Raw genomic sequence first — 13,675 nt, forward strand, 5'->3', positions numbered from 1 at the left:
CCACAGGTGATTATCTCATCTAACTCTCTAATTTTAACCAGTTATCCAAGACGACTGTTGGACCTATACAGCCAATGATGTGTTGGTAAAAGTTTAAAACCCAGCTCTCGGGTGGTGGTAGTAATCTCGATTGGTAGTATGTGACAATTTTTGTGGAGCAAATACTAAACCCCCCACAATTCTTCCCCGCAAACAATTTCAAGCTATCAACTTCATGTCTCTGAATGCAGAGTTAAGAGATGCACAGTAATACACCTTTAGTATTTCCATCAAAAAGATACAATAGACGTAACGCCAAGAGCAAAGATAATAGTAAAATGTATTAAAATAATTAGTAACTGATGAGTTTTGTTTATTCCCTTTGTTTTTATATAACTTACTTAATTGTAAGTTTATATGACTTAATTTTTAAATTAAGGTATCATTCACATACCATAAACATCACCCTTTTAAAGTGTACAACTCAGTGGTTTTTAGTGTATTCACGAGTTGTGCAAATATCACTGCTAATTCAAAACATTTTCATCATCCCAAAAGAAACTCCATGTCCATTAGCGGTCACTCCTCATTCCCCCAACCCCATCCCCTGGCAACCACTAATTTACTTTCTGTCTCTGTGGATTTGCCAATTCTGGATATTTCATATAATCGGAATCATATACTATATAGCCTTTTGGGTCTGACTTTTCACTTTGTATAATGTTTTCAAGGTTCATCCATGTTCTGATGTATATCAGTTTTTCTTCATTCCTCTTCACGGCTGAATAATATTCCATTATATCCATGTACCACATTTTATTTATCCATTCATCAGTTGATAGACATTTCAGTTGTTTCCACTTTTTGACTATTATGAATAATCTTGCTATGAACCTTCATGTACAAGTTTTTGTGTGAACCTATGTTATCATACTCTTGGCTATATAACTAGGAGTTGAATTGCTGAATCATACTGTGACTCTGTGTTTAACTTTTTACAGAACTCTTTAACTATTTCCCACAGTGGTTACATCATCTTACATTCCCACCAGCAATGTTTGAGGGTTCCAATCTGTCCACTTCGTCTCCAATAAATACCTGTTATTTTCCACTTTTAATTATAATTTAATTTTAACATTATTCTTTAGCAATCAGCTTGCAAATTTTTTCCATAACTTAACAATCCATTCTCACAGGCTGGTATGAGCTAGCCCAGCATACCACTGCATACAGCCCTCCACAAAAAATCCCACTGTCCTTCTCTTTAGTCAGTTCCACTTCTTTTTGCTGACAAGAGTGATACTCAACAGATTTGGATTTCCTTCTTACATTCTTCCTATAGAAAACCGAAACAGGAGATCTCAGGTTTTTTCTCTTCTGGAATGAAGATTTTTAATTCTGGAGAATCACAAGGTTTTCAGCTCTACCAAGCACTCTGGGCAGAACAGAGTGTTTCCCTCCTCCATTTATGTTGAGAAACAAAAATAAAACCCAGAATGTGTCTTCCTGACACCCAGATGTATCTTCTGGATGGGCTCTCAAACGGTTGCTTCAACAGGGCAAACAGCTGTGGTCTGTTTCAACATAATTTGATGTAATCAGGGTTAATTTTGGTGATGCAGTAACTCTGTAGCCTGTTTTTTAACTGGATTACTGTTGGGTCAACAATCATGTGGCATTACATTTAGTGGCTGAAACAAAAGCCAGAATTAAAACAGCTTCCCCCCAGCACCCTTCTAAATGACAGCCCCACTGGAAATGGAAGTTATGAGGCACATTTAACATAATTAACTAAAAACAGAAAGTAGCTGCAGTCAAATTACATGCAAGCTTCTCCAAGGTCCAGTGTCCACTGAGAAAAGAGCTGGAAACTTACTTGTTGTTGTTTTCTTTTCCTAGAGTCATTAGAAACATGTTGGCAGACATCATTATAACTTCATATTTGGAACTGTTTCTGAAGAACAAAGTCTTTATCTTACTTTGAGATCTGGCCATGAGTGTTTATGCCAGCCCAGCAGCAGGGTTTGGGCTGCTCTAGGCACACACACTTTCTGATTTAGTCTCTTCCCACTTTTCAGTTTTGGCTAGTCTGAAACACAGCTAAGGCCCGTGACAAAAGCCATCCTTAAACAGTTCTGGAAAGCAGAATCTTCAAAAATAGATGTCTTGGGAAGCGGCCAAATGTGTTGGTTCTTCAAAACCTCTTTAATCCAATTTTGTAGTTCAAAGAAAGGTCTGATGTGTATCCAATCCCCTCTGTAAATAAGTCTCCATTCATTTGTTTTTGTGACTTAGAGTATCAAGAAACTTGAAAAGCAAAGAAGTCATCACTTACCCTCCTGCATCTTATTTATCAGGAATTCCTCTTCTAAATAATTTCTTGATCAACAAATATTCTAGAATAGTATGTGTGACGAAAAGGTAATGAGGCTTAAAGAGTAAGGAGAATTCTTTCCGTAAGTCAGACGGTGTACTAATGTCTTTTAGTTGTAAAAGCAGATACCCATTTAAAATTTGCTTAAGCCGCAATAGGGAATTTACTGTTTTTTTTTGTTTGTTTGTTTTAAAAAGAGGCATATCCCATGGAACCCAAGAAATAGTTGAATGTGGCCTCAGGAAGGGCAGCAACCAAGGACTAAATATAGCAAGAACTAGGCAGCCAGTCTGTGTGTCTGTCTCTCTCAGAGGCCATATGGTTTTTCATCTCTGAGCATTTTGCCTTCAGTTCTCTCTTTCTGCAGACTTTCTCTGTCTCTTAAGGTACATGTTTGTCTTAGAGCTCCTAAGTTTACATGTTCCTGGTTCAAGCAACTAGTCCAGACCCCAATTTTCTAAGAGAAAATGAGACTGGTCCATTTGGGGTCAGGTATCCATCCCAGTCCTACCAGCAAGGGAAGCTCATGTCCCCAGTATGTCTGCTGGGGTTTTACTGGCTAGGATAGGGGTGGGGGAATTCTCAGAGGAAAGATGGGTTCGATAACTAACTAGATACCTTGAAAGGTGTTTAATAGAGACATGAACACCAATCTTGTTTCTTGCAGGACATACCCAGTATCTATCATTTGAAACTCAGAAAACACTTAGGCATGTATTTCTATTCAAGTACAAAATGTTTATATTCCTATATATATTACTTGGGAATTATTATTTATGTACTTGTTATTCAGTTTTTTTTAAAGTTTTAAATAACTTTTATTGAAATATAGTTGATTTACAATGTTGTGTTTTTTTTGGTTCGTTTTTTTGGCTGCATTGAGTCTTCGTTGCTGCACGAGGGCCCCCTCCAGTTGCGGCGAGCAGGGGCCACTCTTTGCTGTGGTGCGCGGGCCTCCCATTGTGGTGGCCTCTCCTGTCGCGGAGCATGGGTTCCAGGTGCATGGGCCTCAGCAGTTGTGGCTCGCGGGCTCCAGAGCGCAGGCTCAGCAGTTGTGCCGCACGGGCCTAGTTGCTCCGCAGCATGTGGGATCCTTCCGGACCACAGCTTGAACCCTGCATTGGCAGGCAGATTCCCAACCACTGCACCACCATGGAAGTCCATGTTATTCAGTTCTCAATAAAGATTTTCTGAGAACCTACTATGACAAGTTCAGCATAGGAATACTGAGGTGAGTAAGACCAGGGTTTTAAGAAGTTCAGGGTCTTTATGGGGAGAGAAATAGATAAGCAGATGTCAATAGTAGTATGTGGGCAATGTTATAATAGAGGTATGTTCAAAGGATTGTGGGAGCACAGAGGAATCATCAGTCCAACAAAATTATCAGTTTGTCCCCCCTATATGGGGACAAACAGTAAGGGTTTTCCTTGTCTTTGGGTGCCTCCCACAGAGAGGCACAGAGTAGGCATCAATTAACGTTTGCTGAATTAGATGATGTAAGCAGTAGCTCCTTCAATTTTGAGGCAAGAAACTTATCTAGATTTAGAGAGCAAGGTGGAAAAAAACACTAACTAAAAATATGAGCGACTCCAACTAAATTCGTCTTAGGACTTGCTTCTGAATTTCCTCCACCAATCAAATAATTCATTCAACAAGTATTTACTCAGTACCTACTATGTGCAAGGCACTTGGCTAGGTGCTGGTTATGTAATGATGAACAGCATGGAGAGGTTCTTGACAAGCCTACTAAGTCACTGTACTCCAGAAGCAGTGCTGGAGAGTTGCCCTAGAAACTCACCTTCAATAACAGATTACAATGACAAATTACTAGTTGAACTCATAGTTTCTTCTGATCCCTGACTTTCTGTTCTATGTTCAGGCAGTGGCTTCAGACTTGGGTTTAGGCTGAAAGGGCTAATTTAAAAATTCAATTTATGAAATATTTTAGAGACATAGAGGGGGGAAAGTCAGTTTGGGAATTATTTTTTAAGGAATATCTCCCTTTTGTCTGATGGGTACATTTACTTTTTTTTGACACCTAATTTATGATACCTAATTCATTCAAGAGTTATTTAATGAGTACCCTCTATGTTCCAGATACTCTCCAAGGCACTGGACATACAAAGATAAATACACTCTCCTGTTCTCATGGAGCTCACGTTCTGGCAGAGAAGACAAGTGACAATATAAGAGGACCAGTATTTTCATATGGTTCTGAGGGAGCATAATGGAGGGAGGGAGTCTGGAAGCCATTGACCAACCCTTGGTATCTAGAGGTGCAAGTCATATAAACACTAACACTAGTAATATAAACACATGAAAAGGTAGAAATCCTAGCTGCATTTTGGAGTGTCACCATTCTTGAAATAAAGCCTCATGGCCTCAGACAGTGTGATCAGAGCTGTTAATATTTTGATTCTAGGTGACTAAGAGGTGACAGGTGTGTAGCCTGAGAAAGCCACCCAAGTCCGTTCATAGGCATGTGGAGACAAGCAGTGCTCTGTCAGGATGCAGGGCACACTCCAGCCTGATGAGGACAGGACTCTGTTGAAGGCTGCTAACCCACTAGAAAAAAGTTAATCAAGAGTGAAATGACAGTCAAAATAAAGACACAAAAGGTCCACATATGGTATCTTTGTGGTTGTTGATCCATGAATAGCCCACTCCTAAGTTTTCTGAGAAACATTAACTAGATACAAGAGCCTTCCTGCACAAGTTAGTAAACTAGAAGTAGGTTGGGTTTCTTTTCAATAAAGTTGACATATCTGGTTGGGGGAAGGGGTGGAGAAAGGAAGGGGAAGCACCTGGATGTTGCTGTATTGCAGGCATAGGAGGAATCAGAGTGAGAGAGAAAAACATGCACAGAGAAAAAACATGGGAGAGGTAGTGGAAGAGAAAGGAAGTGAGGCAGAGATAAAGGTCGAGAGATGTGGCAGGATCTATGCCACATGAGTTCCAGAGCAACACCACTCTGCAGGCTGGCTTTCCCATCCTTGATATAGAGGCACAGAAGCCAGCTCAAAGGTCCACACAGGGGACTTCCCTGGTGGCACAGTGGTTAAGAATCCGCCTGCCAATGCAGGGGACATGGGTTCCTGGTCCGGGAAGAGCCCACATGCCGCAGAGCAACTAAGCCCATGCGCCACAGCTACTAAGCCTGTGTGCCACGACTACTGAAGTCCATGCACCTGAGAGCCCATGTGCCGCAACTACTGAAGCCCGCGCGCTCTAGGGCCCACGTGCCACAACTACTGAAGCCCGCGCGCCTAGAGCCCGGGCTCCACAACAAGAGAAGCCACCGCAATGAGAAGCCCACACACCGCAACGAAGAGTAGCCCCTCCTCACTGCAATTAGAGAAAGCCATTGCGCTGCAAAGAAGACCCAATGCGGCCAAAAAAATAAAATTTAAAAAAATATATATATTAAAAAAAAAGGTCCAGACAGAACAATCAAATTCTTCAATGAGCAGATCTAATTATTACTTTTTACAGTAAAAACATTAAAACCTCACTGAAGGTTTCTCACAGTGTGAAGTTAAACCACCTATATTAGAATCACTCAGGGTGACTGTTTGAAGAATGCTAACTGTGTGCTGTTACATCCTAGACCTTTTAGGGTGGAACAGACTTTCTAGGGTGGTATCAGGATAATCTGAACTTTTAATAAGCTCCCCAGGTGATTCTTATGCATAATAAACTTTAACAAAGATTATACAAAATGGGAGTCCCTGAGACGTGGGAGCATATCCTATTTTTCTCTGTGTTCACAGAATCGAGCACTTAACCTGGCACAGTGCGTCTACTGAACTGAATTGAATAGGCCAAAGAGATTTTTAAAGAAAAGTCGCTCAATTCCACTGTCCTGAAACAGCTGATTCCATTTTTTCCCATATGCTTCTAGTCCATGTGCACAGCTTTTACACTGTTGTAACTGCAAAGTACAACTTAAAAAATTTTCAACACATTTTCTCTTATAATTTTTATGGCTATAAAATATTTCATTCAACATGTAATAAATATCTTACTTCATACAGATTTTTTTTTTTGAGTTTTGAAAAGGATTCCCTTAGGAGACCTTACATTTGTGTAGTGTTGTCAACTTATGAAACCCTTTCACACAGTCTTCGCCGTTTCTCACAACACTCTGTAAGTTAAATATCATCCTCATTTTGCAGATAAGTATACAAACTCAGAGATAAAATAACTTGCTCAAGGTTCCACAGCTGGTAAGTAGAGCGTCAGACATAAACCAGAGTCTTCTCCCTCTACGTCTAATACCCCTTCCAAGACACGAAACATCCAGCACATTTTCTGGCAGGAATCTGACCCGACAGTTTCCTGATGCAAAAACCTGTAACACAGAAGGCAGAAGATGGAAATTACATTTAAAGAGATCGTTGGCCAGCCGTATCCTAACTGTATAAGGAATCCGTTTCTGCCTTTTGGGGCAATGCAAAGAAAATGTAGTATCAGTAGAAATCTTCAGTAAAGGAACTTACTGTTCTTCAACAACAAATCTATATATGACCCAAGTCCATTTCTGCAATCCCCAAATAAAGGGGGTTGGTACTGCCCTGAACATTCTGAAACTCTGAGATCTTTCAGCAGTATTACAGATACAGGAGGAGGAACAATTACTATAGGCTGTAAGACAGACAGGGAGGAGGCACTGGAGACTTTAAGCTCTTCTAACGTCAAGACTGGTATCACAGGGTACTTGGGTAGCAGCTGAGTGGACAGTGAAAAGAAGCATTACTCTACTAAGAGAAAGGCCCACCTTAAGGATACTCTGCCTGGCGAACACCCTAGTGGGGTGCAGCTCTTCAGGGAAGGACAGACTGTCCCAAGTGAGCAGCTACAGAAATTCTATTCTGGAGAAGAAAGTGTGTGGCTGTTTCTAATTTATTATATTTGCATGCCATGGAGAGGCCGGTTCTGTTACTATCAGGTCACAATCAGAGTTCTCCAAGTATTAAAAAAAAGTTACCTCTTAAGACAGACAGTTCTTAATTCACTGAAGGTTCAGTGGGTAAATTAGTAGGAACTGGGAAAAATACAGAGGAGGGTAATTTATACATCATATACAGGGGAAGGGATATGATCTCTAAGAGATTTTTCAAATCTAGGATCATTGGAAAACAGCAAACCAGCAGTTCTTGTTGAGCCAGTGTGCAGAGAAGGTTCTGCATGTGGCAGAAGCCAGGTTCTGCAAAATACAGTTCTGTGTACATGTGTATTTGTAGCACGAAAAAAACCTTTGCTGCACGGGCCCACCAAGTTTCTATTTTCAGAGTATCATCTTGAAATATCAAAGGCTGATCACTTTGGGAGGCTATTAATAATTCCTATCAAAGTTCTTTCATCTACCTTTCTATGTATATTCTAGGATGATCCTAAGAGGAAAGTAGGACAAATGTGAACACAGACTCATTTAAAAAACTGCACAGTGAGCTTAAGTACACTGCTGGGTCTGGGACTCTGTATTCCATTTTCAATGTTTCTCTTTACTAGAATGTATTTGGGCTCAACCATCATTTTCCATCACATTCTTAAATTTCTTCTCCCTGTACAGAACAAGGAAATCAGAGGCCAAAGTGTGTTTTGCACTGGGGCTTAAAAGGCAAGATTCTTTGATTACTGTAAGAAGTTCAGTGCTTTCAGTTTCTCTGGAGGCTGAGAGTGGTGAACTTTATTTGTAGTCTTACTCCCCCTCATTATTAGGAATTCCTAATAACCAATCTCCATAACAAATAAACTAATTTAACCAAACAAATTTCAGGCACAGTAAGCTACAAAGGAACAAGGTCCACAATATATTGTGGACATGTTAAAAAATACTGTAAACTGTAAAGCAATGTCCAAATGATAGTCATATTATTAATAACAATTATGAACAGTAAAGATGTAGCAGAAGGTTATTGAAAAGTCATAAACTATGTTAATTCAGTGATTAGCTGCCTGAATGGCAGCTTACGAACCATCTAAACTCCTGATTTCTTTACAAAGGTCCCCCAGAAACTACCACACAGTGTACTAATAATGGCTGTAAATCCACTGGATTCCAAAGCAAACTGCACAAGAGCCAGCTGGAGTGTTAGCTGATCCAAGGGGCAATCCAGGGCTCCTGACAATGGTGGAATGTCTAAGTTTCTGGAGGGGTGCTAACCATGATCTAATAAGACCTGTCTTATAGAAATCCTACTGAAGTATTTTGGTGTAGGGTGATTAAGGTGGCTTTCCACTCTTTCCTTAATGCTTTTGCCATCTTTTCATTGGAATTGAAGCTGGAAAGAACTACTGTCAGATATTACTCCCACCTGTTTTCTTTTTATTATACATACTTTAGATTGCAGACTGAATACAAATATTGATCAGAAGCCAAAACGCCCCAGACATTTCTTATCAATTCAATCCAGGCCAATCTGTCTTTCAACTCTGCATTTTTATGTTCTTGCCTCACCACTTACTCAAATAAATATATGAATAAAATAACAATCCAAGTAAGCATCTCTCATCTATAATTACCTGAAGAGGTTTAAAGAAGGGTAGAGTTAATCCATCTCACCAGTTGCATCTTCAATGCCTGTTCAGTCCTGCGTGAAATGTCTAGATTCAATTTATAGAGAATATGAATGTATAACACTGTAGAGGGGTGCTTCTAGCAGATTCTGTTTGGGAGGGACAAAAGGTCAAACCATTCCTTTGCTGTTCTGTGAGAGTTAAGAGTCTCTGGGCTGGGTCAGAGGGTAGGAGAGCTATGTCTAGATCTGGAATGGATCACTCACACAATTAAGTTCTTGTCAGACCCTCCTAATCCCCCCCCAACCCCCCTGTCAAAAAAACCCCACAAACCCACGACAGCACAACTTACGCAGGCAAGCGGACAGCCAGATGGAAAGTAACTATTTTTCTCCACCTTCTTCAAAATTTGAAATGAGAATGGGAACTAATGATGGAAAAAAACATTTCTAAGTTTTAGAATACACTCTTACTTGGGTTACTATTTTGAGGTAATGTTTGGAAACCTTGGGAAAGCAGAATCTGATTTTTCCCTCATTGGAAACTGGTTACTCAAGTGAAAATTAATACCCTCAAATCCCCTTTTAACTCACAAATTAAGCCCTATGGTATTATAGAACAGACCATCCTTAACTATTAAATCCACATTTTTGTTCATTATACATAGAATTATACAACGCTGTTTCTATGTAGAATCTGGATATTCATATATCAGCTGACAAGCCAACATTTAAAAGGTTTTCTTCTGTTGATGCTGCCTGCAAGCAATGGTTTAGTTTTGGCATTTTCATCATCCTTGTCTGACATTAGTGCTTGTTTTTTGTTTACTTATTGGTAAAATGTAAGTATTGAGCCAAAGGTGTAAATGACTAGGCCGTTTGAAGTGGCAAGTGTCTGGCTTCAACCAGATACTCATTATGTGATCAACTGTGAAAGAAAAGAATGAACACGTAAGTATGAAGGTTCGGAAATACACTGCTGGAGACTCAGATAAGGAAGAATGTATGTTTGACTCCTTGAGAAGGAGCCTTTTCCACCTCACATACACACACATTGAACACACTTAAGTCTATTGTTAAACTTTCAGCGATTGACCTCATTATAAGTTTTCAGAGACCTAGTATGTACTAAAATAAAATCTAAAGGTCACACTTTAAATCAATTATTATTAGTGACTATGTCCATCACAAATTCCTAGAAGATTAAGAGATAGAAGGATCCTTAGAGTTCATCTACTTCAAAGCGATAGCTCTGCAGATGAAGTAACTGGAGGCCACAAGGATGATCTTACTTGCCTAATGCTCCACAGTTAAGCCAATGGTGGCACTGGGACCAGAACCTGGGGCTTCTCTCATTCAGTATTCTTTCTATCACTGTTATTTTTGATGCCCAGCCATCATGTTAACATCACAATTCTGACTGGCTCCTCAAAAATCACTGCAGGCATGATCCCTAATAGCCTTGGAAACTATTAGTGCATCCAGGTTTTGGGCCTGTGAATGTTTGTGATTCTTACTCCACAAAATACAGTATCAAGACTTAAAAGCCAAATCAAATTAACTGATGTCACAAATGGTTTCTCTAACCCTAGGGGAGCATAGGCTCGGTTGTGTGTTTTGTGGCTGGAGGTGATCGTTCCCCCCAAGTCGCTGCTGACAGTGTCTGCCCATGTGTTCTCAGGCCCATGTGTGTAGCCACAGCCACATACTCAACCTGCTACGACAGAGACAGCCTTCACTGATTTCTAATAGATGTGCGTGGCAAGCGCAGTGCCATGGACAGGTAAGAGGGACTACAAGGCAAACGTAAGAAGAGGAACAGAATCTGAGTGCTTGACCTATTTTATCCAAACAATTGTTTCCCAAACACTACCACAGGGTTGTGTTTTGTTTTGTTTTGTTTAACATCTTTATTGGAGTATAACTGCCTTACAATCGTGTGTTAGTTTCTGCTTCACAACAAAGTGAATCAGCTATACATATACATACATCCCCATATCGCCTCCCTCTTGCGTCTCCCTCCCTCCCACCCTCCTTATCCCTCTAGGTGGTCACAAAGCACCGAGTTGATCTCCCTGTACCACAGGGGTCTTGATTACAATGAAGCTGAAATCTTATAAAATACGGTATATTTTATTATTTAGCGACTTCAGGGAAAGGGAGAGCTGATAGTGCCACACTTCTTAAAGAATTACTTCTTCACTAATTTTTGGGGTGGGAAACTTAGGTACCCAGCACAAATGGGTAAATAATTCATATAAGAAAATGTTTTCAAATAAATAAGATTTATCTCTGTGTGTGATTTTTTAAACTATACTTTAACAGAATTTAAAAAATAAGTTACATATATATATTTCATTGTTTATATTCTTAAGCAGAACCTAGTAAACATAAGTAACATGTTTTACACAGAAGAAGAAGAAAAAAAAATGGTTTCTCTATTTTATCTTCCAGGTCTAAGGTTAAATATCGCCTTTTCAGGGATGCCCCCTCTAGCAAGCTAATCTATGATTGCCTTGTTCTTCATAAAATTTTATAGCACATACCATATTTTGAAATAATACATTTGTTTGCTTATCATTGGTATATCTTCCCTAATAGACTGTAAATCCATGAAGGCAAGGGTCAGTTCACTACTGTTTATGTAGCACCTAGCACAGTCTGTGGCATGTAGAATAAGCTCAGGTAATATCTGTTGAGTAAACAAATGAATTTATCTCTCTAACCCGTGGTTGAGGCAAGCCTTATGGAAGCTTTAATTTTTCCTTTTATCCTGTCCTAAACTTGGTATCTAAGCCCAAGGATTAAAGTTCCAGGGAAGCAGATTTTAGCTCAGCAGAAGCTACCAATTAGAGAGCTTCAGAAATGGAATGAGCTATTCTGTGGGGTACTGGGCTCTTTGCCAAGAGGCTGCCAAGGTACATAGGATCCCTCTGCTTTAGATAGAAGTTCGACCTTGACAACCTCTCAGCGTCTCCTATGACTTCCAACTCTAGGTTCTGCAGTTCTTTCCAGTTGTTTGATTTTGAGTTAGGTTAAAATAAAGTGCATATAGAAACTCATTAGGAAGTGACCTAAGATAAGTCATCTAATGAGACTTAGAAAATTGATGATTCAGGCATGCATGCCTTTTTATAATTATTTGATACATATGAATCCGACTGAGTTCAACATTTGCCATAAGCCCATATATCTGCATCTCAACGAAGACTAAAAGTAGAGTTAAAAAAAACTTGTGTAGCATTTCACAGTTTTAAACACATACACACACACACGCACACACACACTTCCATGTAATTACTATATCAAGTCTGTGAGGAAAATGATGCATGAGATCATACAGAGTAAGTAGCTTATCCAAACTCATACTTGTGACTGCTAGAACCGTCAGGTCACGAAGTCCCAAATCAGTGATCTTCTCACTCTAATATGCCCTGTTACTTTTTGACTCCAGAATTATCCTCCCTTTACGTTTAGCTATATATCCTCATCTTGGATGGAAAATACCTTTCTTCCAAATTTCACTGGGAAAAGGCCAAATGGAATTTAAAAACCTGTTTTTTTCTTTCATAGGTATCGAAAATCTATTTTATTATCAGAGACGTTATAAATATCTAACATGAACTAACTGCAACACAACAGTGATTAGTTTAAATAATACATCTTGTTAGCTTTTATAATTTAGGATCAACAGTTATTAAATGTGATTTTTCATGTAGACTGATGAAAAAAGATTTCAATTCACAATAGCAATTTTCTTAATTCAAGACCCGAAAAAGGAATATTTTCTTCTGTAATGTTTAGTAAAGCAATGAGAATAAGATGGGAATTTATCATAGGTTAAATGGGAAGGGAGAAAAGATCCAACAACATTTTATTTTTAGCTAGTAGTTGCTTCTCAAAGGTCACAGAGGGCAGTGGTCTACTGATTAAAGACAAAGTAAAATACACAATTTTGGGACTTCCTGGCAGTCCAGTGGTTGAGACTTTGCCTTCCAGTGCACGGGGTGTGGGTTCGATCCCCGGTTGGGGAGCTGGGATCCCACATGGCTTGCGGTCAAAGCATAGAACTGAAGCAATATTGTAACAAATTCAATAAAGACTTTAAAAAAATGGTCCACATCAAAAAAAAAATCTTGAAAAACTAAAATACACGATTTCATCCTGTCCTAGAGTTTGAAAGGACCTTTGAGATCATCTAGTTCAATTTCTTCATTTTTTTCTTAATTGACACAATAGCTTTGAGATTCTATCTGCTATAAGTACCTCTTCTTGATGGAGTTCATCTTTCCATGAAATGCCTTCAACTTGCAATGAAAATCATGATCACATGTATCTTTCATGTATCTTCTGGCATGACAATTACATATTGAAAACTTCTGCATTTCAACAGTTCAAACATGCATTCTCCTGTATGTATATTCATGTGCAGTACCTCTGGCACAGGGTGGTTTTCCTTAAGCAGTCTTCAGCTACAAAAGACACGAATGAGTAAATCTTGGAAAAGGGATAACATCTTTGATATTGTCAATTCCCAAGATGCACTGCAGATAGCGTTCAAATCCCATCCCAAAACCTCCATGTGGCACAGATCCAAATTGACGGAGGTCCAGATACCTAATTTTGAAAAACAGAGAATCATTACCTATAAACGCTTCATTTAAGATCAGATGTTATGACAGAATTTTATGTTTCAAAAGTTTTTTGCAATCATTTGTTATCGTCACACCACTGCGGTAGACCAGTCTTTTTACAGAGAAGTTAAAGTGATCTGTCCAAGATTACCCAGGCAAACAGCAGCATA

The 13,675-nt window shown here is 39.3% G+C and overlaps 1 protein-coding gene across 7 annotated transcripts in view; it reads right to left on the reverse strand.

The window, feature by feature from the left end:
* Nucleotides 1-403: 403 nt before the first annotated feature.
* NARS2 (asparaginyl-tRNA synthetase 2, mitochondrial) overlaps nucleotides 404-13,675 on the reverse strand; it is a 147,891-nt gene continuing 134,619 nt past the window's right edge. The window contains exons 14-16 of one of the 7 annotated variants that reach the window (XR_009564928.2): nucleotides 13,307-13,343; nucleotides 8,879-8,959; nucleotides 404-6,704 (exon numbers count right to left, since the gene is read on the reverse strand). Coding sequence is in view for 4 of the 7 variants with exons in the window: in XM_060303770.2 (XP_060159753.1) it covers nucleotides 13,344-13,488 (145 nt within the window). In the remaining 3 variants the exon portion in view is untranslated. Of the gene's footprint in view, nucleotides 6,705-8,878; nucleotides 8,960-9,218; nucleotides 9,300-10,916; nucleotides 13,489-13,675 lie in introns of those variants that run through there. The other 6 variants (XR_004034949.3, XR_004034948.3, XM_060303770.2 and 3 more) reach the window with 6 other exon arrangements.

This window comes from Globicephala melas, chromosome 8 (assembly GCF_963455315.2).
Source record: "Globicephala melas chromosome 8, mGloMel1.2, whole genome shotgun sequence".
Classification (NCBI taxonomy): Eukaryota; Metazoa; Chordata; class Mammalia; order Artiodactyla; family Delphinidae; genus Globicephala; species Globicephala melas.